General features: G+C 35.1%; 1 protein-coding gene across 3 annotated transcripts in view; it reads left to right on the top strand.

Moving 5' to 3' along the window:
- Window positions 1-25,039, top strand: part of LOC105232301 (leucine-rich repeat-containing G-protein coupled receptor 4) — a 50,458-nt gene that overhangs the window by 15,142 nt on the left and 10,277 nt on the right. For 2 of the 3 annotated variants that reach the window (XM_019992510.3, XM_049451029.1), the window contains 7 exons: window positions 14,764-16,335; window positions 16,456-16,527; window positions 18,179-18,322; window positions 18,870-19,013; window positions 19,674-19,745; window positions 20,615-20,686; window positions 23,451-23,519. In XM_019992510.3, the coding sequence (XP_019848069.3) occupies window positions 15,104-16,335; window positions 16,456-16,527; window positions 18,179-18,322; window positions 18,870-19,013; window positions 19,674-19,745; window positions 20,615-20,686; window positions 23,451-23,519 (1,805 nt within the window). In that variant the 5' untranslated portion in view covers window positions 14,764-15,103. The remainder of the gene's footprint in view (window positions 1-14,763; window positions 16,336-16,455; window positions 16,528-18,178; window positions 18,323-18,869; window positions 19,014-19,673; window positions 19,746-20,614; window positions 20,687-23,450; window positions 23,520-25,039) is intronic. The other variant, XM_049451031.1, reaches the window with a different exon arrangement.

The following is a 25,039-nucleotide window of genomic DNA, read 5'->3' as shown; positions in this document are numbered from 1 at the left end:
TATTGAGCTCTCCTGATCGATCCTAGCGAGCTTGGTATTAACTCTGCCTCGGATTTGTTTAGGAAAGCTCCTGCCTTTGCCAACTCGTCTGCTTTTTCGTTGCCGAAAATGTTCCTGTGGCTGGGAACCCGGATCAAGTCTAGGTTGAGCTTATCTTCTAATGAGCTTAGTGCCTTTTTGCAGTTAAGGTCTATGGAAAAATTGTAAAAAATTTACAAAATAGCGACTGCTCTCTTTCACTGTTTCAAATTTCCAAACTTCCAGATATATGTAGATAAGTCTATAAAGAAGATTATGTAAACGTTTTTGGTAAATCTGTTAAGAAGACTAACTAAAAGTTTCCGGTTAAACGGTTAAATTGATATACGAGTATCAATGATATCTATCGTTTTGAAAAGAAAAACAGTTTCGAGTAAAACGCGATTGAAGTTCCGGTACCGGCCGAACTAGTCAGTATGCCGCTTTAGCAATTCCTATCCAGACATGACATATTCTTTAATAGTTAAGCTTTGAAAATATATATCCTACACAATCGTCAAGTCAGTGCAAGATTCCATCTCAAGTACTAGCAGAGTGCTTGAACAACTTATGAAGTCTGTTCGGATCGCTACTCAGAGAATGTAAAGAACTTTACATTCATTAAAGAACTTTACATTCTCTGCGCTACTCTCCAATGCTGCGCTAACCAGTTACTTACAGTTGTAATAATTTATTTATAGTCTCAAAATGTTCATAGTATTTCCAAAAACTAGTAGCTTTTACTATTTTTTAACGAAATCATGCGGAAAATAACCAATTTTGGAGATTTCTTTATAACACATGTACATGTAACCTAAAATGAATTACACAGAGTAATTAATGTGTTTGCTTTGTGTGGAAATTCGTGAAATGTAAATAAATACCACAGGCAAGTGGAAATTACGAAATGTGGAATGTTTATACATTGGATGTCAACCATTTATATACATACATATATACATATGTGTATACAAATATATATAACAGCGTTATATATCCAAACTCTCATACACAAATTAATAACCTGAAGGGAAATTCTTGCAAGACGAAGCGGAAACACGATTTCTAATAAACTCCAAGAAAACTAAGCTTTTACGGCAATTTTTTTTTAATATATCTATGTATATTAGACCAAGGTGGATAATTTTTGAAAATATAGTGAAATGATACCTATCGGAAACAAAAGATAAAATAAGAAATATTAAAGGAATTATAGAGGACTTAAGATCAATTTCAAATCGATTTGAGGGACTAGGAAGACAAACGGCGTGGTTGATAATTTCTTTTTTTATGGTACAAGCATAACGTATATCCTGTTTAAGTTATAACTACTATGATTGAATCATGTTCTTCAGTTGTCATTTTTCGTAGGAAAAATTTGAGGAGAAATAGGCATTTCAGTGATTTAATGCCTTAAGGCATTCTTGGAAAAATATTAAAATTCTTTTTACTCCATAGCTTTAGCTATTGTTAGGAAACTAATACATATCGTCACCTAAAATGCAAAAGAGCGTATCATTAAAAAAATCGAAATTGAGTATTTTTTTGCTTAAGGTTCACTACATCATATTACATATATCGCTCATTTGCTGCAAGACCGGCATAAATAAAAAAACGTGATTTTTGAGTTAATGCTGCAGAATTGTTCGTTATATCATACTTCATGTTGAGTGAAAAATTCATATGAATACCTCTTATATGCTCCGCTTGAGAAGAGGTGTAAGGTTGGAGTCACCGTGTAAGGTTATAGTAAGTTGAAAACTTTTAACACGTTTTCTAGAAAATCGATTTTTTTGACTTATGCCGGACTTGCAGCAAATGAGCGATATGTAGCATTAAATTTGCAGCTTCCGTTATCAGATATAACCAGGATGTAACCATTATATAACCAATTAATAACTAATACATAACCATTTTATAACCAAAACTCAATTTTTTTTCTTTCAATGTGTTTCTAATTTATCGCTTTCTCTTCGCCTATCAACTTATGAAAAGTGATGTTACGTTATTTTGTATTTTAGCTGACGATATGTACATTTTTCACTAGTGGGTGCTGAGTAAAGTCATCGCATTTGCTCCCAGCCAATTTGTATGTGTTTTGTTCGGCGCACGCACCACAAACGCCACCAGTTGACATTAATTGCTACCCCGCCGAGTTGCGGCAGTGACAAGTAACATTTTGCACATTTCCCAAATAAAATTACAACAAAAAAGCATAAAAATCAAATAAAATCGAAAATTAAGCTAAAATATGAAACAAATTACTAAGGGAAGGAAATAAAGTAAAATCATTAAAGTAAGCTAATAGCAATAAAATAAACCTTATACAAATGTATAAGTGAAAAAGTTTTCGGAATATCGACTTGCAGTTCTGTGCCGCAAATTAGTATTTGTAGTGTGAATACATATGTATTACAATAGCCAAAGAATTCTGCACAATTTTCAACATGAAAGCCAAAATATGGTCGTGGTAATATGCGGCAGAGTGGATCATTTTTTTTATATTTCCAATTAATGTAAAATTGTTTTATATTGTATATTAAAATACTTGTAAAAATATAAATTTCTCAAGATAAACCTCAATTGTTTTTTTTTTTACTTTTTTTTTAATTTAATTGTTTTTGATTTTTTCTCTTGCATTCACAACGTTTTGTATTAATTTTTCCATAAATTGTGCTTGCAAAAATTTACTTGTCACTTTGTGTCGCCGACAATTGCGGATTACATATTGTTACCGAAAAATCTGTTGGGCGCTTTGCCAAGATGGTCAACAAGGCAAGCAGACGCAACAACAATACTATTTCATACAGTATAAATACATTTGGTGATATGTAGCGATAATTTAGCGATTTTTTCCTTTCAATTTTTCAAGTTGAGCTGACTAACAGGTCAATTGAAAAGTCACCGTCCTGGCAAATACATGGCACTACTAAAATTAAATCCATATGATTTTTAGTTAGCCCTAACCTTTAAAAGCCGTGTGTTAAATTTGACAGCTGTCGGATCATTGGTTTGTAAAGTATATCATTTTGAGTGAGACAACTTTTGTTATTGTAAAAAAATGGATAAAAATGAATTTCGCATGATGATAAAATATTGCGTTTTAAAGGAAAAAAAGCTTGGCTTCAAGACGAGTTTCCGGTATTTTTACCAGGAAAATAAATTCGGTGCAGTGTTTGGAGATTTTTAATTGATGCCTCATTCATTTCACTCCGCAGTGGACTGTTATTGAACCATTTGAAGAACCAAATTTCCGAAAAATAGCCGCCGTTAGAGAAACTGATCTGGCCCCCCGCGACCATTTTCTGTTCTCACATCTCAAGAGAATGCTCGGTGGGTAAAAATGGTCGTCAAATGAAGATGTCATCGCTGAAACTGAGGCCTATTTCCAAGCAAAGGACAAATCGTACTATCAAAATAATAGCGAAAAGTTGGACGATCGCTATAATCAGTGTATCACCTTTAAAGTGGACTATATTGAACAGAAAAAACGAATTTTGCTAAAATTTTGTTTTACCAAGGCAGGGTCTTTCAATTGAACTGTTATTTATAAAATCACTACAAAAAGCACTTTAAATGCTGCTTCAAACCGGAAAAAAATTTCCAAATTAGTATATAATTATAAATATTTTTTGACTTTATATGTAGACTTTCGGATTAGGTTTAAAAATTGACCTCTTTACTGAAGATACCTAATTGTTTTGATGGACCTTTAACTTTCCTTCCTCAATTCAGCAGCACTGCCTTTCAGTGCAGTCCCCAAAGCATCAAAACATGTTTACAGTCATTTATCAATAAAAAATGCAATTTTACAAATCTGCTACAAAATGAGATTCATTCACAATTTCAAATTTTCATTCAAAAATTCTACAAGTTCAAATAAGCAGAAATAACAAAATCTCAGAATGCTAAGAAAGCAATTAGTAATGAGAAAAAGCAAGAAAAATGCGCAATGTCACATCTTTTGTATAAATATACATCTAATATATATACATATAAATATATACAGTATATATACATACATATATATATATACATAAATATATATACATACATATATATTTATACAATTTTTATAATTATGAATACTTTCACCACTTATTTTCGCTTGGAACGCTTGGAATGTGGGACTCTGAAGGCCCGCCAGACCATTTGGAACCAACAATTTGCTGCACACATTTTTATAGCACTTTCCGGCTGAGCATGAATGGCACGCCATGGCATTTTTATCAATGAAATTTTCAAATTCATTCAGTTTTAAAAGAAACAGGTGATGCTCGAACAAATTGTTTTGAAATTTTTAGTTCATTTTTAGTATTTTTAGTCTGTATATAAATAGACATACAAAAGAGAATTTTAAATGTTTTGTAAGAATTTCAAAAAAACTGTTTGCTAATGAAATTAATTACATACGTACATATGTACGTCTGTATATGTATATATGATACTTAAGAAGTAGTGGAATACATTTTTGTCAAAACTATTTTCAGTTGAAGGTCACAAAGTCAAAAACATTTCCTAAATCGGAAAAAATTGGTTTCGGAAAAGGTTTTCAAGATATTTATGGCTGATTTACAAACAACTTTTGCTTCGCTTTGTTTCAAAATTTTGCTTTAACATAAAGTTCGAAGCAAAATGTTGGGCAACTCTCCTCTTTTTATGCTTTGCAAAGCAGCTGTCGAAAAAATTCATACATTTTCACATATCCAATATTTTCATTGCTTCGTTTTTACTCTATATTGTTAAAAGTGTGCTCAATAATGTATAAAAGGTCCGAATAAAATTATCTAATCCACATTTAAGAGATAAATTGTCAAGGATGAACTGTCAAACAAAGCGAAGAAAGCTTTATGTGAGTGAATCAATCATTAGGAGCTTATTTTGATTTGAAATATTAAAAAAGAAATGATGTTAGGTTATTTTCGTTAACAGGATTTCATAACCTCAACATCAAAACCAAAATACGAGTGATCGATGTAGAACTGGATATAAATATTTTTGCAAAAAAATGCTCTTGCTAAAAATCGAATATCAGTCACGATTCCTTCATTTGTTTATTTCTTAATGAGACATGGCATTAAAAAATATTTATAATAACCAAAGTAACAACAAATGCCAATCGGTTTAAAAGCTGCATACTTGCAATGCAAAAATCAGATCAAAAACAACAAAAAAAAAACAATAAAATTTGTTTCAACATAATCTTTTTCCACTTATGCCGACGTCATTGCTCGCTCTCCTAAATCTACATACGATTATCACTTTATAATAACAAACAATTAAAGTGCAGATAGCTTTGGCTCGCAAAAACACGAACAATTAAGGAGCTAGCGTTTGAGCGAACTGGCCACCTGCCGTGCCCCGGAGTCGTGAGCGCGATAAGCATGACAGGCAGTTAATGTGCGATAATTACTAAGGCAATAAAACGCATTACATATACATACAAATATGTATATATTAGGGTGGAACAAAAACCAAATTTTGACTTTTTTGCTGTGGTATCGTGAAGATAGAAGTATATTAAGGTGGGACAAAAAAATTAATTTCGAATTATGAATTTTCTTTCTTTGTTACCGTGAAGATATCGTCCAGTAGATCCTGAGAAATTGTGGATGCCGGTTCAGCAAAATACCAAAATCTCCGAAAATAATTCGGATTTTGAAAACACTCTTGAAACATGAAGAATTAAAAAAAGAATATTAAAAAAATATATTTTTTTAATTTCTAGCTTATAATTCTTAACAACAATCATCTTAGATCTTTTTTGTAGATCGTTAAATTCAATATATGCATGAGTTTTAAATTTCACTGTACAATTATTTGTTCAAATTTAAAAAAAAACCTTTTTGTCCCACCCTAGTATTATATATGTATTCAGTATATACATATTTATTTATTGCCACACATTACTCATTCAAAGATTGGACTAATTTAAATATAAATACACACTCAAGCAAACATATGAATATTCGAATATTTGAAGAAAGCACATTTCGCAAATAAACGAGGAACGAAGGAGTGTACAGCATTTATTGAATATGAGCGTGATTGTTTGAATAAACTGATAGTCATAATTGCTTTCAGCGAAGCGCATTTCGCTCGAGTGCCTTTGGATGACGGGCTGAAGTTTCTTTAATAGGTTCAAAGATACAACATAAAAGTCTTTTTTTATAATTATTCCTTTATTTCGAATAATGTGAAGTGTTTTTGTTTTGTGTGAAGTACTTGTAATACAGCTGCTTTCATCGCTGGCAGCATATTTGTGATTTTTTTTTTATTTCTGCACCTTTCACAACATTTTCATTCAAAAGAGTGGTGAGGATATTAACACGAATAAGTAAAATGCTTTAATGCAGCTTTTCGTGTTAACGTAATTATAATTTATTCATTCTGTTTGCTCATTTCATTTACTAATAAAGGAGTATTGAACTGTGAAGGCCTCAAAAGCGGCAATGATATCGAATATGACTATAATTTGACAGCCACGATAATTGAATGCCAATTCGGCGATTTATTTGCAAATTTTTAACACGCATTAAATGCGATAAAATCAAAACTTACTTAATGACAGCTCAATTTACATATTTAGTATGCAACATGCAGCCACATTATGCACCCACAACTGCATGGGCTTTGCATTACCTCGGCCGAAAGCGGTGAATAGGCATTTTATTAGCTTACGCAGGCATTTGGCTTTTAATGAGTCGAGTTCTAGGAAAATATTCTACTGAGAGAAAAAAATTGTATGCAGTTTGAATGAAAAATTTGCTCAAAGAACACAGGCATGTTGGAATTTTAAGGTTATTTGCTTGTGTCCTTGTTTCAACAGTGCATTTCAAAATGTCGAAGGGGAAGTCAATGCATCGAATGTAAATATATATGTACACTCATAAATACATGTTTTGCAATAAGTTAAAGGAAATATTTAAAAATGTTTATTGAGTACATAATCAAGATCAGATATGACCCGGACTTGTACAAAGGAAGTACTAGTATTCACTCGGTAGCTGACGCTTCCGGATTCAAAATATCAGGAGGAACTCAAAACATCGAAGATAAATATATATATACATAAAAACATGAATACATAAATTAAACGAAATATTTGAAAATATTTATTGAATATATGATGAAATCAAATATGACCCGCACTGGTACATTAAAATTGGTATGTGTTTGGTAGCTAACGTGAAGTCTCTTTTTATCGATTTTAATATATGGATCAATGACTTGACTCGTTTCAGATTTGCAAGTTTCCGAACGAGAAAAAAAAATCACAGCGATATAAATCTGACAAATATTGCGGCTGACTCTCGTCTCTTGTTTAGACTATAAGTTAGGCACAACCGTGGTAGGAGTCTAACATTGATACGCTTTATAACCAAAATGTGTTGAATCAATACACTAAGATTTTGAGATTCCCTTCTATTTTTCTGCTGCCAACATAATGAGTTTCAAGAACTGTTTCTTTCAAGTTTTCAATGTTATTGTCATTAACAGAGATGGATTGACGGATGCATGAGGCAAGTTTTCGAGGACTTCACGACCTTCACTTAATGCTTTGTGCCACTTAAATACTTTTGCCCACTTTTAGGTAAAATCACATACATATCTCAGGACCTTGTCGAACGATGTCTACCAAATTCGCGAAATTCGGTACATAATATTCTTCTTACATTCTTATTTCACAGTGATAAAATGGGCACCTATTACTCAAAAAAATTAAATTTAAATTTCATCTGATTCTTTCCCTTCGAGTATATAAACCAACAAGGAACTAATATAATGGAATAAAGCTTTGCACGAATAAATTCTTTAAAGTATGCATCCTTATGGTCAAAATTTGTCCAAATCCAGCAACAATTGTTCAAGCTCCGAAGTACCGAATATGTGGACCCCAGAGCCTATAGTTAATTTTTTAGCGGTTAATATCGGTCAATGTGTGCGATATATGTACATATAATAGAAATTCTGGGATCTCTTTTTTCTGGCAATCGTATGTTTATGTGTCAAAAATGGGTTGAATCGTGCCAATACTTCCTTTAGCTTCCATATATACATATGTATGTACTTAACATAACGATTTTCGAACTTCCACGTGACTTTATATCGCATATATCGGCCAATATATGATTTATCCATATGAAAGGAGAGAGCGTGTTTTACTGATAATAGTTTATTTTTGTGCCTAAAAAAGACCAATCCGGGTCAAATTTGATCAGATAGTATAATCATACATCTACTTTTTAGTAACCATTAAAACATCAAGCCATAGTTAAAATGTTTAAATACGGGTATATTTTCGAACATAAACATATATTTCAACTTTCAAGGGTAACTTCGACAAAAGTAGAGGAAACCGTTTTACTTATGACTCACTCTTTTGGTTAATTGGGTCAGTACACAGTTGATAGTTTTACCGTATACAGTTTTTAATAGATAGGTCAATATTTTTCCAATATTTTGGATATGCAGAAATCTAGAATAAAGAATCACGGCTTCAAATTTATTAACAAACAAATTTAAAACATAAATTAGAGAAGTTCCAAAAAAGGATAACTCAGTTCAAAAATAAAAAGTATTTGACTGAGTGATAATTTTAACCAAAAAACTAAGTCAATTCACTCCACAACGATTACTTCGAATGTAGGACTAAGCGTAGCACTACCTGTAGGAGACTTGCCGTAACACGCTACAAATTACACGAATTTAAATTGAAAGCGAATAAACAAACAGCAATTTGATAAAAAACTAAAAATGTTAAATGTATCAGTGAAAAAAGATAAAATAAAAATTTTAAATTATTTAAAAACAATTTGAGCGCCGTTGGCAGTGCCATAAACAACCAGCTGACATTAATGCAAAAACACACAAAGGCGAATTTAATAAAAGCGCGTCACACTGCCAATGCATGTTTGTTTATGAGCGCAAATGTGTTGCGCCTGCGCAAGCGCACGCATTACTGACGCAACGCGCCATTGCAGCGCCTCACCAGGCAGACAGGCATGCACACACACAAGTGCGCGGCCTGCAGCAGTCGAACGTCGTTGTTGCTGTCATTTCATTCATTGAAAGCCACTGCAACGGTAGCAGCCGAATGACACCCGACCACCGCGCTGCGCTTGTAATGGGTGAAAACTCGTTTAGCAGCATGTTCGAGTTTGCGCTTTTCTGCTTGTTTTTATTTCGCATTTACTTACATTTTAGTTAAGCGTTTTGTTGTGCCTATTTTGGCATATTTCACACCGACTTCGGCGCACATAATTATATAGAAAATGTTTTGGTGAGGTTTTGCTGCTAGCCGTTTATTATACCGTGAATAGGTAGGCAGTTTGCCAAGCAGATTGTAACACACAGAAGGAAACAACAGAGACCCTATGAAATTAAAATTGATCCATGTCGAGGTTCTTTACCTTTATAAAGAAAAAAAAAACACAGAAACATCAAATTTAATAGGGAATGTTTATTATCATTCGAAATAACATTCTTTTGGGTTTATTTTTTGAAGATTATCTCTTTCAAGTTTTTGCCACGGCTACGTCTCTGTTGATCTAGCCGTTGAGTCCAATTTTCCATAACTCGTTCGAGCATTTCGCCAAATAATGGGCGAATGACACGCTTGATATTCTGCTTCAAGGCTTGAATCGAAACGGGATTGCCCGCATAGATTTTAGACTTTACAAATCATCACAGTCGAGATCACGATCTTCAATTTCAGGCATCAAATTGTAGGTTATCATGGTGCTTTAACGGTTAACAAAGATTAACACTTACCGATGCCAGCGGGGTTAGATCGCCGAATAAACAGCCCTTGGCCGGATAAAATCCTAGTCAATTTCGATGCGTAGATCCGGCTGACGTTGAAATTGTGCTATAACGGGCGTCCTGGTTACGTTCTCTCCGGCATCATTTTGGAGGAAATATGGTGCCATGATTGCACCAGCCCACAAACCACACCAAACTGTTGTTTTTTTCTGGATGAAATTGCAGCTCTTGAATCTCTTCAAAGTTTGGCTCGAAACCATCGGATCTTCTTGGAACTTTTCAAGAGCCCATACAGCGAAGCGATGCTGCTTGGGAAGGTCGAGCGGCTACAGTTCTTACACAAGCTGTATTTTGTTTGCTTTCCATTTTAGACCTCTACGTAAAATGCGGGAATAATAAAAATCGTTGTTCTAACGGGTACCTTGTCCCCGTTGGGGTAGCCAGTGTCACGTGGAGACTTATTGCACGCAGAACATATATTGGATATGTCGGGGTCTATGCTGGATAAGTAGGAACTTAACCCGTTACAGTATTCAGAACGAATCCGCGAAAGGGTCTCGTTTCTCGCGGCAACACGAGATTTTCGTCTGCGATGGTGGTGGTTTTACTCCGAACTACGCTGGTAGAGAATCGGTGTAGGTATTGATGGCTTCACTGTGAATGGCGGTCAGTGCTTGTTGGAAGTTTGCTGCGTCCGAAGAGTGGTCGACGTACTGTCTAATGATCGGTGATTTAACCCCATTAAGATCAGTAAGATTTAGTTTAAATGCGCCAAGTCACTCCACATGGTTGTAAATGATCAGCATGACAAGTTGAGTCGATTTAGCCATGTCCGTCTCTCCGTATATAGCCATGTCCGTCTCTCCATCAGTTTTAGAGATATCGATTTGAAATTTTGCAGACATACTTTTATCACCAAGGAGCTGTTCGTTTGTCGTAAGCTGTACAAATGAACTATCAAATTCAAGTCATTATATGGGAAACTCTTTTATTTGGCGAGATATCTTCACGAAATTTCGCATTTATTATTTTCCAAAGCAACAGTAGAATCATCGAAGAAATTTTTCAGGAATCTTTCCTATTTGTGAAGGGTATTATAGTATGGTGCGACCGAAGTAAACGTTTTTTCTTATTTTTTAAGATTACCTAGAAAATGCTTATCTTTAAATATGTGTACTTTTATTGATTTCAATAATGTTCAAGTACCATACAACAAACTTTCAAAAAAATTCAAAAACGCTTAATACTTGTAAACTTAAAATTCTCTGGCATGAAATTAACATTTTTAATTAATTCTAGCATGACAGAAAAATAGTACAAGCTTAAATACAGCAAGTATGTATGTATGTGCATGGCTGAGTGTGTGTGCATGTTTACTTATGTAAAACTGCATTTTCGCCCGCCTGTTGAGTGTCAAATTGCCATGGACCCGAGAATATTTATGAGTCTGCAAGTGGAAATTTATGGCCAACAAGCAAATTAGTGGAGAATTGATTGGCATTCAACGAAGTTTGTAATTTTAGTAGTAAAGTTGATGCGGCGCAAGCTAAACAAAAAATAGAAAATAAAAAATATTCAGTAAATAAAAGCTAAACTTTGCAATATTTACCGTTAAACACATTAAAAAGTTAAACGCTCCGAATTTCGGGTATAAACAACGGAAAAGCGATTGAGAAATGCTTGCCGGGTCTGCATGTGGCAAGTGTGAGATTATGCGGTTTGGATAGAATTATTTTTATGACCCCATAAAATTACCGTTATACTTAACGCTAAAGTGCAAGCGACTGGTGTGCAGCGCATATAAAAACATAGTTACACACACAGACACAAACATGCACTAGCACAGTGCTGCACGGCGAAAAGCGCAATAACAACGAAGTGTTTACCCGCGAGTGTGTGTGTGTATAGACAGCAAATATTTTGTGTATGTGTGTGTATGTGCATTGTAGTATTTGCCAGCGTGCGCATAAGTAAGCATATAAGTAAATAAATAACACACCGACGTGCATGTGTGCGAGTAAGCACACATTTAAAATGTGCTGGCAAAAAGTTAGCCGCCACACCGGCAGCCCTAGGCCCAGCAGCCCATAAAACTTTAGCTATTTAGGGGATCAGAGTATGTGGTGTTGCAGGATAAATGTGTTAAAAGGCGAAGCTTTAATGTTGTGGTGAGCCACAGTGGCTGAAGTTTGTAAAAAAGAGAAAATTTAATATGTGTTCATAGTTTTACGATGGAAATAATATAAAAGTGAATTAATAAATGGAATAAAAGAATTTGTGTTTTTAAAAAATATTATGTACTAAATCAGGTAAAGGTTATTATTGAAGTTAGGCTTTAAGTATACTTAATTAAACTTTTTTCAACTTATCACCCCCACATTTGGAGCAAATAAACATAAACAGCTGACATATTGGGTAGTCGAAAAAGTCTTTTCGTATTTCTAATCAAACTTCAACTTATTTTTTTTTATATTTATAATGAACTTTAATGAACCAAATATGTACCATTTTGGTCGACCACTTTTTGCCATTTCTCAGCTAGAGACATTATTCTATCAGTATAAAACTTGTATGGTTTCTCGGCGAAAAACTCGAACAAGTAATTTGTACAGGCTTCTCTTGAAGCCAACTTTACTCCATTAAGGGTGGATGCATTAACTCTTCCCAGCCAAGCTCTCCCAGTTTTTGCCCAGCCATCGAAGATGTGTGTGGTCTAATGTTGTCCTGATGGAAGACGAAGCCCTTTCTGTTGATCAGTTCTGGGCGTTTGGACATTAAAATGTAAAGTCCATCGTTCAACCAAGCTGGAGCAGCTGAGAGTGGGTGATTCCTCTTCAATCCCACCAAACACTCAGCATAACCTTTCGAGTCGTCAATCCTGGCTTTGCGACCATTTGTTGAGCTTTCATAATTGATCCACTTTTCGTTTCTTATCATTCGCCTCAGAAATGGTTCGATTTCATTTCGTGTCAGCAGAGAATCGCAGATGTTTGTTCGGTCCCCTCTTAATTTATTAAAAAGTAAATGTCTGAACGCTTACTTAGTTTTTTCACTACTTTTTGATATAAGTGCCCTTTTGCACAATTTGCTTAAAAATATTGCGCAAACATACATACATACATATGCTTGTATATAAACAAGTTTCTATTATGCAAAGTTTCTGACGCCTGGGCTCAATTCAGCATATTTTTGCAGAGATTGTCTGCTCTGGAGGCCAATATGAATAGCAGTAAACAGAGATTCGCAAATACATGCATATGTACAGGCAGACTCATATGCATACACATATAAATATGTATGTGTACATAAGGTGTAAAGGGATTTGTATGGAAATTTTGATATGTTCCACATTGTAGTAATAAACTATTCAATAAATATATTACTTTTCTTGCTCCGACATCCAAGTAAACATTTTTAACCATTATGGAATGATTTCCTGATTTTACCAATGGTGTGCGTAACTTTATGCGCAAAACCTAACCTACTTCCATATCATATCTTCTCCACAGAATCACTGGACTAAAAATTTATGAAAGTTTCCTCTATTGTATAGACAGACTGACTTCTAATCTGTTGTATATATCTCAATCTCGTCATATTTAGAGCTGGAGCTTTCCTCTTAACAAAGTATTCTGCTCTGACCGATGATATGGACGCGCAAATTCACTTCTGGATGTCAATTGGCGTCGTACTGTCTAATACTTCAACAGCGTCGCTTGATATCGGAAAGCACTATTCACGCGTATTGCAGAATGTCTAAGCGCTGTCTTGATTGATATTAAATATGACTTTAGGACGTCCTCCAATATAAAGTTTTTAACGGTTTCATCAGCTTTGTTCTTGCATAAAATAAAATTCTAAGTACCTGCAAAATTATTTTTCTCCCTAAACTAGTTCATTGGTATTCAAAGTGCAAGTCCAATGATTGTATTTCTGTTATAATTTATAAATTTTACATAAAAGTTGAAAAACAAATTTGAATTGTTTTTAATATAAAATATGCGATCTTTATTTTGCAAAAAAAAAATATTTTTCTAATGCCTTTATGTAAAAAGTTATGACGGATTATGTGTGAGACTCGAGTAAGTTCAATGAGCTTTATCTGACACTGTATATACCAAAGGTAATCTTAGAAAATCTCTTAAACTTAAAAAAAAAATTAATACTTCAAACTTTTTTATTTAATTTTTGTATTTTTTTTAATTAAATTTGTAAAAAAAAACTACAAAAAATTTAATCCTAACCTAATTGTGCAGTACGAATTCCAAGAGAACAAAATAAATCCACACTGTCTGCAGCAAGCAACGCTCGTACTAGATATAATTAAAACCATCACCGATTTTGTATGGCATAATTGTTGTTCTCTCGAAATTCCGAGTCAATCAAATTGATATGCTATTTGCACAACATTGCAATTTGGCCAAAAGACCCGGCTACATAAACGTGCCTTGACCGGAAAATTTCTTTGATCGTACTAAGAAATGCACGCTCACAGCCATGTGTTGTTGCATAAATGGAGTGAAAGGTGAATTCTTATTCAAAATATGTTTATCTATTAAATGCAATGAAATGCAGCTGTCAGGGATTTGATTGATGGCAAAGTAATTGCCAAAGCTACCAAATGCTACTGTGTATATATGTGTGTGTGGGAATATATGTGTAGCAGATGTATATGTTAAATTTAAATAGCTTAACAGGAGAGAAGGCACTGCAAATGCTGATAGAGTCATATCGAAAATATTCAGCAAGAAATTGAGATGACTTGGTCAAAGTTCTGTAGAGAAATGCATACGCTGCCATTGCTTTGGTATTTTGAAGAACTTATGTTATGCTATATATAATATAATAGATTTTTACTAAGCCCTCTACACCAAAATAAGTTGCTTAAGTTTCTCTAACATTTCCCAGAATGCTGAAAATTACATACATTTCCATATTTTCCGAAATAAAGTGGTATCTTCCTTTACATATCTCTTGCAGCACACGCAAATCAACAGCGTAAAGTTTCCCATCAACCGAAGCGTTGCCCATACAACTTTGTCACAAATGACATTTGTTCAATCAAATGACAAACATCGGAGAACTTAAATACTTTTCCATAGAACATCTGTAAAGAAGTAGAAATAAATAGAAGCAGTAAAAGGACAAGTTGGTCGTAAACCCTCTGCACGGCATCGATTACATTCGAACAATACTAACTGCTCTAACTGTCACTACACAGCGGTGTTGTTGTCTGTTCGTCGCTGGCGGAATTCGCCAGCATAGTTTTGTCGTCATGTTTGCGAAATGTGTTGCACACACGACTGTCATTAAATGACAAATGTTTGGCAGCATCAATCAGTGGCGTATCGAAAAGCAACAACAACAGGAGCCGCACAGTCCACAGCCAACACTACAAAAAGCATATAAAAACGTGAAGAGAAAGAGAGGGAGTCAAACTCAGGCGAGGAGAACGCGTTGTGTGCGCTGCGGTCGGATAGAGCGCTTCAAGTGTATTGGGGACGGCATGGCCATTAGCCGGGGACGCGGCAAACGCACGCACTCTTGGTTTCTACTCAAAGATTCGGTGATATTCGCGTTAGTGTTGTGCGTGTTACAGTTGCTACAGGCATATGCGCTAAGTAAACTAGTGATAAGCGCGGAGCTGATGCAAGCTGTCGAAGGTGGTGGCACAAATAAGCGACAAGCTGATAATAACGCCACCGTGAACCGAAAAGCACTGGGCGCCGTGGAACCCGCAATGACGGAGTTTGTGGAGACATTACTGCTTGGTCAACAAACGGCAAGGGAAACCAAAGAAGCGGCTGAGAAGTATGCGAGTACCGGCAACAGTATTAGTATGAGCCACAAGAGTAGTAGGATTAGCAATAGTGATAGGATTAGTAAGGATAGTTTAAGCAATGGCAGTAATAACAACACAACCACCACATCAGATAAGTCAGCGCTGATTGACGCGCATAAATCAAACGATAAGCGAGTTGGCAAGCCGCAAGCCATAAATGAAAGCGATATACAAGCGCTGAGCAACAACGCAAATATACACAACAACACGCAGCGTATGCTTGCGGTGGGTGCTGCGGCCACAGCCGCCGGCGTCAGCAAGACTCACCAAGCAACGCCAACGACCGTGAGTGCTCCCGATGCCACCGCGAATGGTACTGACGGCAAGCAAATACAGCGTGCGGTCATCAACATGCCCGAGCAGATACGTGAGAACATCGTACTGTCATCTGTCGATCCGGAAAAGGAGGCGCAATTGTTGTACGAACAAACATTGCTGGAGTATCATGGCAGCATGCAGGCAGCCGCGGCGGCAAGCAGTTCACCATCAGCGGTCACAGCTGATAAACCAACGCCGGAGGAGAGTGGGCGTACGTCACTGCTGGAGGGCGCCAGCGCAGAGCGGCAACCCCGTACTCTGCACAGCGTTTGCGAAGTGTGGACGCAGAAGCATTGTCACTGCACCGGCACACTGGAGCGGCTGTCGCTGAGTTGCCGCGGTATCGGCGTTGTTGCGGTGCCGGTGGAGCTGCCAGACACCGTTGTGACCTTGTAAGTAAATTACTCTAACGACTTGGAATGCGTGACTTGCTGATTTGAATTTTCCGTTATGCAAAATAACTTATGAGTGAAATGTTTATTGTAATTTAATCGCATATTTTCTTCTTGCAGAGATTTGGGCAACAACAACATAACTATATTTGAGGCTAACACATTTTTTATGGTACCTAACCTCGAAGAATTGTAAGTCAAACATAGATTTTAAGAAAAACTGAAAGCAGGAGAGAAAGTTTGGGTTGTAGATTCTTTGTATTCAAAAAGCTTCCAACCACTTGGAACCAAGTTGACCAGTGCTCTCAGAGAGCAGTAGTGCAAGTCGAGTAGAAAATCTTTCGGCTGTCTGTTGTGATTGCAGCTTCTCGACGTCGAAACTTCCTTGTGTTTGTTGACGTGCGTTTTTTGCTGCACGAAGCGGGGCATATCTTGACTGCAACAAGACAGTGGTCCGAGTCTATTTTAGGCCCTTGGAGCGTAGACACGTCTAAAAAACTGAAGATGTGTCTTCCGTCTATCACAACATGATCGACCTGGTTAGTGGCTTTTCGATACAGAGACAGACAGGTAGCTTTGTAAATTTTGTATGCTGGATTCTGGTACCAAAGATAATCATATTTGGGGCCCCGGCGAAGTCGATCAGCCTCAACCCATTTGGATATATTTCCTCATGAAGGCTGAATTTACGGACTGTTGCGTTAAAGTCGCGAAGCACGATTTTGACATCGTCTCGGGGTAACTCTCATAATTGCGCTCCAAGCGTTCATAGAAGGCATCTTTAGTCACATCGTCCTTTTCTTCCGTCGGGGGTCCACACAAAGTAGCTATATGTTGAAGAGCTTCACTTTGATGCGAATTGTGGCTAGACGTTCATCCACTAGGGTGAATGACAGTACTCGGCGGAGAAGTATCTTAAAGAGATGTTCGTTTGCAAGATAGATGAAAATCGCTGAAAGATCTAAATGCTGCCCAGGAAAGGCTTTAAAAAGTGCTTCGATAATTGGTTTTAAAAATCGCTTGCTCGAAACCGGTTTTCGACCCAAAGTCTCTTACACAAAGTTCTTTGGAATGATCCGTAGAATATCGATTCGCTCTAACCTAGACCGCTTGACTATAAGACAAAGAATACCATATGTTCGGAGCAAGAAATAGCCTCTAACATTATAGTCGCAAAATGCTTGTAATTTTTTTAATTTTTCTGGGACGAGTTGTGGATCATAAATTTTTTGACTGATATTGCTTCTTTAAAAGTAGCAACAAGTTAAGAAAGCTCTCAAATATTTGTTAAAACCCATTGAAGAAAGAGCATCCAATTCTATTAAAAAAAGTTTCACAATCACTGCTTTCCGAATTATTTATATTCTGAACGAGACCATCAACCGATAAAGTTCTCTGCTCTATTAAGCTAATAGTTGCCTCATTAGTTAGTGTGCTTCTAAGCGCACATACATATCTATATATATATATATATTACATATTTAACCAACTTTCTTACAAATAGCAGCCTTTATGCTCTTCTTCAACTTCCATTTATCTGCGCAGCGCCTTGATAGCTTCGAGCGCTTACTTTCGTCGGCAGCGCGGTTAGCGGCAGTTGCGCACCCCCGCAAGTCATTCAAGTTTGCTTAGATAAATGACTTTATTACCACATTTCAACACATCCGGCAATTAATTATGCCCATTTGGCAAGGATGAGGTGATGAGCCTTGACGCGCTGCTTACATCCAAAGCCATGTAAATAGGGCTGCAGCGCATTTTCCACTCCTAATTTTTATTAAATTTGCCGGTGCTTTTTTAGCATTGCTTGAGATATTTGAATTTTTTGCTTCATTATTCACAGAACTTTATCCGACAATAGCATCATTAATATTGATCCGAATGCATTTTATGGACTTGGTAAATTGAAACGTTTGAATTTACAAAATTGTGGCCTTAAATCGTTGCCGGCGCACACATTTCAAGGATTGAAGAATTTAATTTCACTGTAAGTATGCATAAAGTCAAAGCAGTATTTTTTGTTATTATGAGAATAAATTATGAAGAAGCATACTCTGCAGCACTTATGATTTTTATATGAACAGATATATATATATATTTTTAATAGTGGCACACATACAAAAACAATGCGGCATATGTAACTGCGTACTGCAGCGCCTAAATATATGCTTCTTGCGCGTCCTTTAATAGCTAACTTAATGCAGTGCACGCGCTATTCGGCTAACGCACTCAAATTTCTTTCAAAAAATACATAAAAATAAAAATATTTCTTAATAAGAAAAATGTCAAAAGAGATTCGAAAAAACTCAAAAATTGCATATTTTTTACTGTTACTCTAGTAAAGTTATTAGTTTACTGTCATATTTTGTATTTTAATTTTTGCGCTGCTTTGCTGCAACCGCACAAACCACCACGCATCGGGCAAATGTGCACCTTTTGCAAAAAAAAACACATAAAAATAAAATAAAAATCAAAAAAAATATAATAACAAAATAATTAAAAAATGTATGCATATTGTGCACAAAATAACAAAGCCAGCTGAACGGCAACGCCTTAGCCAGCATGGACACGGACAGCCTGCAGCATCTGCCCAAGCTACGCACGCTCCGGCTCGAGGGCAATCTGTTCTATCGGATACCGACAAACGCTTTGGCTGGATTAAAGACACTCGAAGCACTGTGAGCTATTTCTTACACTCTTTTACTTGCTTACTTACTTGCCTGCTTTTGAATCACTTATGTATGTATGTATTCCGCACACGCACCAACACTTCACCGCTTCCCCACTAGCGCTCTGCTTCTACTCATATTTTCATAGATTTTGCAGTAAATAACTGTTACAAAAACAGCAAATGTTGTTACTTACACATGCACATAACCATAATTTTTGCGTGTATGGCTTAAATACTTGACTTTATTGGCGAGTCGTTCAAAATTCTTAAGTGTCGAGGAAAATCTAAAAAAAATTATGAGTGTTCTGACTTGGATATATATAAATGATACATATACCATATATACATACATATATGTAGTTAGATATTAATTTAGGTTTGTAAAACAGCCTAAGGTCTATTGTGCCCTTTATATATACTTAATCTTATATCACCTAACTATAAACACAATAGTAGTTGTTTGTAATTGGTCTTCTTATTGAATTAAAAATTCTAGTTTTTAACAATTTCAATGAAATTATTTCATTATTTCAATATTCAAACTTTCGAAATATTTTCTAATATTTTTTCTTAATTTTCACTTCTTTTTTATTTTCTAAATGTTATTACTTTTATGCAAAATATTTTTTATTAATAACTAATATTTTATATATAAAAATCTTCGCAGAAATCTTGGCAGCAACCTTCTGACAATAATTAACGATGACGACTTCCCACATATGCCAAATTTAGTGGTGCTGTAAGTATAAATTATGATGACAAGTAATGTATAAATGCTTAAAAAGATATTTTGAATAGAGTTTTGAATAATTAATGTAGAAAAAAATAAAATAAAATATTAGTTAGATATTACAATCTGATCAAATATTAACCGGACTGACAAAAAAAAACGCAATTCTACTTATTTTAATAAAATCTTTATTATTGCTTGCAATAATAACTAACTAAGATAACATAAGCATGTCAACACTTAATCTATTTTTCCATTCAATTTTTCGAAATATTTTCCATTCACTAGTTGTAAGCCTCTCTTTCGAACGTCATTCCTTAGATTGCTGAAAAGGTTTGCCACAATATTCATAAACCAAGACGATGGTTGTAGCTTCCTCATTTACATACGTCGTCTAGCGTCTCAAAGTCTCAGATCTTTTAATGCGAGACTAGCAATGACACGATTCATACCCAATACCTTAAATAAAGAGTGTTGAAGTGAGACATAATCGATGTTGAAATCCAAAAAATGTCTATCTTCTAAGTCTGGTTTACCATATTTTATGTATGAGCAGTCAATACAAAACCCAATTCATGTAATTTTTCTAAGTCTTTAATTGACTCGCAACACGGTGAATCGATTGTGCTTTATCTATTGATACGAGTATAACCAAATATTTATGAAATGACCTGGATCATGTTATGTTGGGACTTTTAGAACATTTATTATTTCTGAGAACCTCATCTAAGACCATTTTATGGCCATTTCGTTTTAGGTGACGATATACATATTTTATATAAGAATAAGAAATAATAATTTTCGCATTTAATACAATAGCAGCGTTAACTTATATGTTGTCTTATATTTAAGTTAAGTAAATAACTTTACTTTTACAGCCTTTTGAAGCGCAATCAAATAATGAAGATCTCCTCGAGTGCATTTACGAATCTGACGGCGTTGAAAGTGTTGTGAGTATAGAAATCTCAAAAATGATAACATATTTTTTTTGGTGAAGTTTATTTAAATAATCAGTTACTTATGATAATGAATAGTCAGTATTTATTACTTAAGAGGCAATACAACAACAAAAAACTTAAGAGGCACACCACGTAATTACTACTAATCACTTTTAAGACTATATGTATATATATATATATATATATATATATATACAAATATGCATACCTTAAAAGGAGAGCAAAGATTATGAAGAAAAAATTTGTTTCAAGTCACACGGGAGCTCCGACAGTGCTAAAAATATGTTCTCTCTTACTGCAGTGATTCGAATTCTCTTGGCTCCTCTTAGATGCAGTGATTTGTAAGTCTTCGAAACCTAAAGAAACATGATGCTACTTGTTTTTCATTCAATAATAGTCGGTAAAAAAAACTGATAAAATAGTGGCTCTTTTAAACAAAAAATTGGATTTAGCCCAAATTATGATTGCTTTTGTCCAGCTGAAACGCGAATTAAATCAGTTCTAGGAAGCTGTTAATCACTATATAGGAAATAAGAATAGATGTGTATAAAGGGTCTAAAACAAGAACGATGTGATGGTGAAATGAAATGCTTGCATTTGGTCAAAATGGTTTCTGTTGTTTTTGTTAAGTAGATAATTCTTTGCTTTTTATCATTTGAACAAAATGTCGAACGAATAACCACCACTTTGCATATCTCCATCCATTTGCTCCAAATTTCAAGCATTGTGGTTGATGAGCAAAAGTATTTGATTTAGCAGTCCTTCCGAGAAAATAATCTACAGACTTTAAATCGCTTGATCTTGTTAATCATTTGACTGGGCCATTTTTAGAAATTAACGAGTCGCCAAACTTGGCACGCAATGTGTCTATATTTAGACGTAAATTCCGGAAAACAATTAGCCAGCATGGTGTAATACGCTCTCTATTAGTGACTAATTTCGAAGCAAATAATGGCATTCGCCATACTACAATCCGCACCAAACGGTTAATTTTTGGAGGCGCAATTGCATTTCTTGAACCACACTGGAATTTGACTCACCACAATAGTGGCAGTTTTGAAGTCATTATGCCCGAAATGAGCCTAATCTGAGAAGATGATTTTCTGATGAAAATCGTCGTAGGCTCACTAACAAATTTGGAACAAAGAACATGGCCGCGACGAGCTGTCAAAATCACGTCATCCCTCATTTATGTTGGTATATAGTATTATATAAAACGTGTTATATAAACCGTCTATAATCCCATAAGCGGTATCTACGCCGATAAAGAAGATAGTAGTTACTTTAATTTTGGCTTTCCGTGCAAAAACATGTTATGCTGTTATCTCCAACTAAATAAAAAATAATAAGTTAAAAATCAAAACTCAATCGGTTCACTAACTAAACTGACTTGTAAACCCGCAAAACTGTAAATACGATTGAGTTCCAAATAAATGACAGTTATTTTATTAAAATGAGTGGCAGCAATAAAATTCGAAACCTTATCGGGAAAAATTGAAAAGCAAAATTCGAACATGGCTTTGGGCCAGCGGACACGAAACTTATTGCCGCACAGCAATTTAATAAACAAAATGGACGGTTAGAAACAAATGCTCCCTGCCCGAGCGCACAAAAAACGAAATAGCAGCAAGAAGTGGAGACGAATGCGTGGGAGGAGAGTTATGGTCACAGCAAGTAAAATTGAATAGAGGAAACAAGTGCAAAAAGACGGCAAATACAAGTGAATAGAAATAGTTATTGGTGCGGAGAGTGAATACACGAGCATAAAAATCGCTGCCAATTTATAAGCATAACAGTAAATTCGAAAAAACCCTTAACTAAAAGCATACATGCAAAACTCATTGGAAATAAATGCAATGGCAACTATTTATGTGTGTGTGTGTGCGCACATTAGTGTGTGTGTGTTAAGTGAAAAGTTGCGCCGGCTGAGAAGCAGTAAAAACACGACTTGAGAATATCACCACTTCAAGAAGTTTTTTGCAATTTTTTGCATTTTTTGTTTGGGTTCTGCACAAACACACACACTAATGTCTGTATATATAGAAATATATTTTATAACATTTGTTTACAAACAAAGCTCTAAGTGGCTCCTACACATACAAATGCACGTATGTATGTGTGTGTGCTTGCCCATAACGGTACGGCAGCTACTTTGTTGTTGAAAAGTCAAAAGTTTTGTGGCGTCAATGCTTCCATAAAATCGAGTGCAAGTTATTTGCGGAAATCGCAATTGCTATTGCCATTATTGTTGTTATTGCATTCTATGCTATCGAGCGTTTGAAATGTGGCCATTTCAAGTGACCACTGGAAGATAAATCTTTTGCGAATGCACACTCGAAGACATTGTGTTATTTATGGGATATATGTATGTGCTGCTTAGTTTCAAATATATAGTAGAACACATAACACACATACATATATGCAAACATACATATATACACATATACTATACGGCATCTTCAAATTCATTCATTGAAAAAAATGTAACATACAGCTATGTTGTTGGTGTTGTACATGACTTTAATTTATTGGGTTACTTTGGAGCATATTACTGGAGCAAATTCATATAAAAAGAACCAGACATAAACTATTAAAAAAAAGTATTTGCTTTTCTAGGTCTTAATGTTAATATAAGCATATATAACTATTTCCAATCATTTTTTGCTTAAAATTACTCGTACAAGTATATTATTTTAATTAATTTGTCTTTCTTTAATATGTCTTATCTCTAAATCTTATGCTGCTTGAAAAAAAGAGAACTGGATGACAATTTGATCAACAGCCTGCCAGAGGGATTGAATAAACTGACGCATTTGCAAGAACTGTAAGTAAAATATCCATGAAAAACTGTTTAACAACAAAAGCAAAAAAACGTTTACTTCTGCACCGACACTACACATCGTCTTCTAAAACGGAAAATAACCTTACAACACTTTTCATAAGTTTACAAGTGAAGAAAAAATATATAATAGAAACCACTCATATTGCAAAAATTAATGCACATTGGTTATAAAATGGTTATATATTGGTTTTAGTTTATGATATATACATACGAGTATATGCAAAATAATGTAGTGAATCGTTAGCAATTAAAAACTCAATTTCAAATATTTGATCATACGTGTTGTTTTGCATTTTAAAGGACGCTATAAGACTCGTCTCAGGTGAATATCTTTTATATGTAACACCTTTTAATGCATAAGAAAATTTTAAAAGTATAAGTTATAGTGATGCGATGGAAACAATACGATTGGCGAATGTAGTTTTGTCTTCAGTAATAACTTGTGCCTAACTTAGTTAAGAATTCTTGTTTCGAAAAGACCTGATTTCGACGAATCAATATATTCAGAGGTTGTAGAGTTGCCGTGGAAAAATATCTGGGCCAAAGTTTGTGCAGATATCTCGTCGTTGTTAGCTTTTATTTGATCAAAATTTATTGACGCTCAAGCTCTTCTCGACAAAGCTCTTCAACATATTGAGAGATTGAACTCCGAAAAACGATTTTCTTAAACATTTATTTAATAGATTTTCAATGGGTTTAAGCAATGTGATTATTTCGTCCACTCTTTAACTGTGATTTTCTTGTTCTGGAGCTAATTCAGTGTTGTTTTTGCCTTCACGATTCACAACCAGTTTTTCCTAGAGTCGCTAAACAAAAGTCCTTTAGAATATCAATATAATCCGGTGCACCTTATCTAGGTGCTCGGTCACAAAGTTATAACAGGGAATGAACTGTCTGTTGCATTCGCCAGCTCCGCAGCATCCATTAACATGGTAGGATCTGAACATTTCATTGGGGTTGGTCCGCATGCTATGTAGACCCATACCATAAAGGTGCTGCTCCGCAAGGATAAAAGAGTGGGTAGGGAGAGGTATTTGGCAACAACTCCAAGACATGGGCCCCGCCAAGTTGCTAATGATTGGTTAGAACATTAGTATGTTTAGATATGTAATTAGCCTCCCAAGTGGCAAACTCAGGCTACTTGTCACTTTCTACACTTTCCATTGCAAGCCTAATAAGCACTTATATAACATGGACCTAGCTTCTTGTACATCTAGCAGTATGGAAATGTATCAATATGATGGGGCTAAGTGATACTACCTTTTTTATACAAAAATTTCAAAGTATATGGAATTTCTTCATTATTTTCATGCATTTTTGAGTAGCTGTAACTTTTTTTCAACTTCCCCGAATTTAATTTTTTTGGTTTTGCTTTAAATTTCACCTATTCAGTACTTTATGGTATGACACAATGTGATTGGTAGTACTGGAGATATAAGACTACAACCACATCTTTTGGCAAAATACGAAAATACTTTTTCGACTACGCAATATGTATGAAT

This window comes from Bactrocera dorsalis, chromosome 1 (genome assembly GCF_023373825.1).
Source record: "Bactrocera dorsalis isolate Fly_Bdor chromosome 1, ASM2337382v1, whole genome shotgun sequence".
Lineage (NCBI taxonomy): Eukaryota > Metazoa > Arthropoda > Insecta > Diptera > Tephritidae > Bactrocera > Bactrocera dorsalis.
Note: the sequence above shows the minus strand (reverse complement) of the source record. Positions and strands in the feature narration are given on the sequence as shown.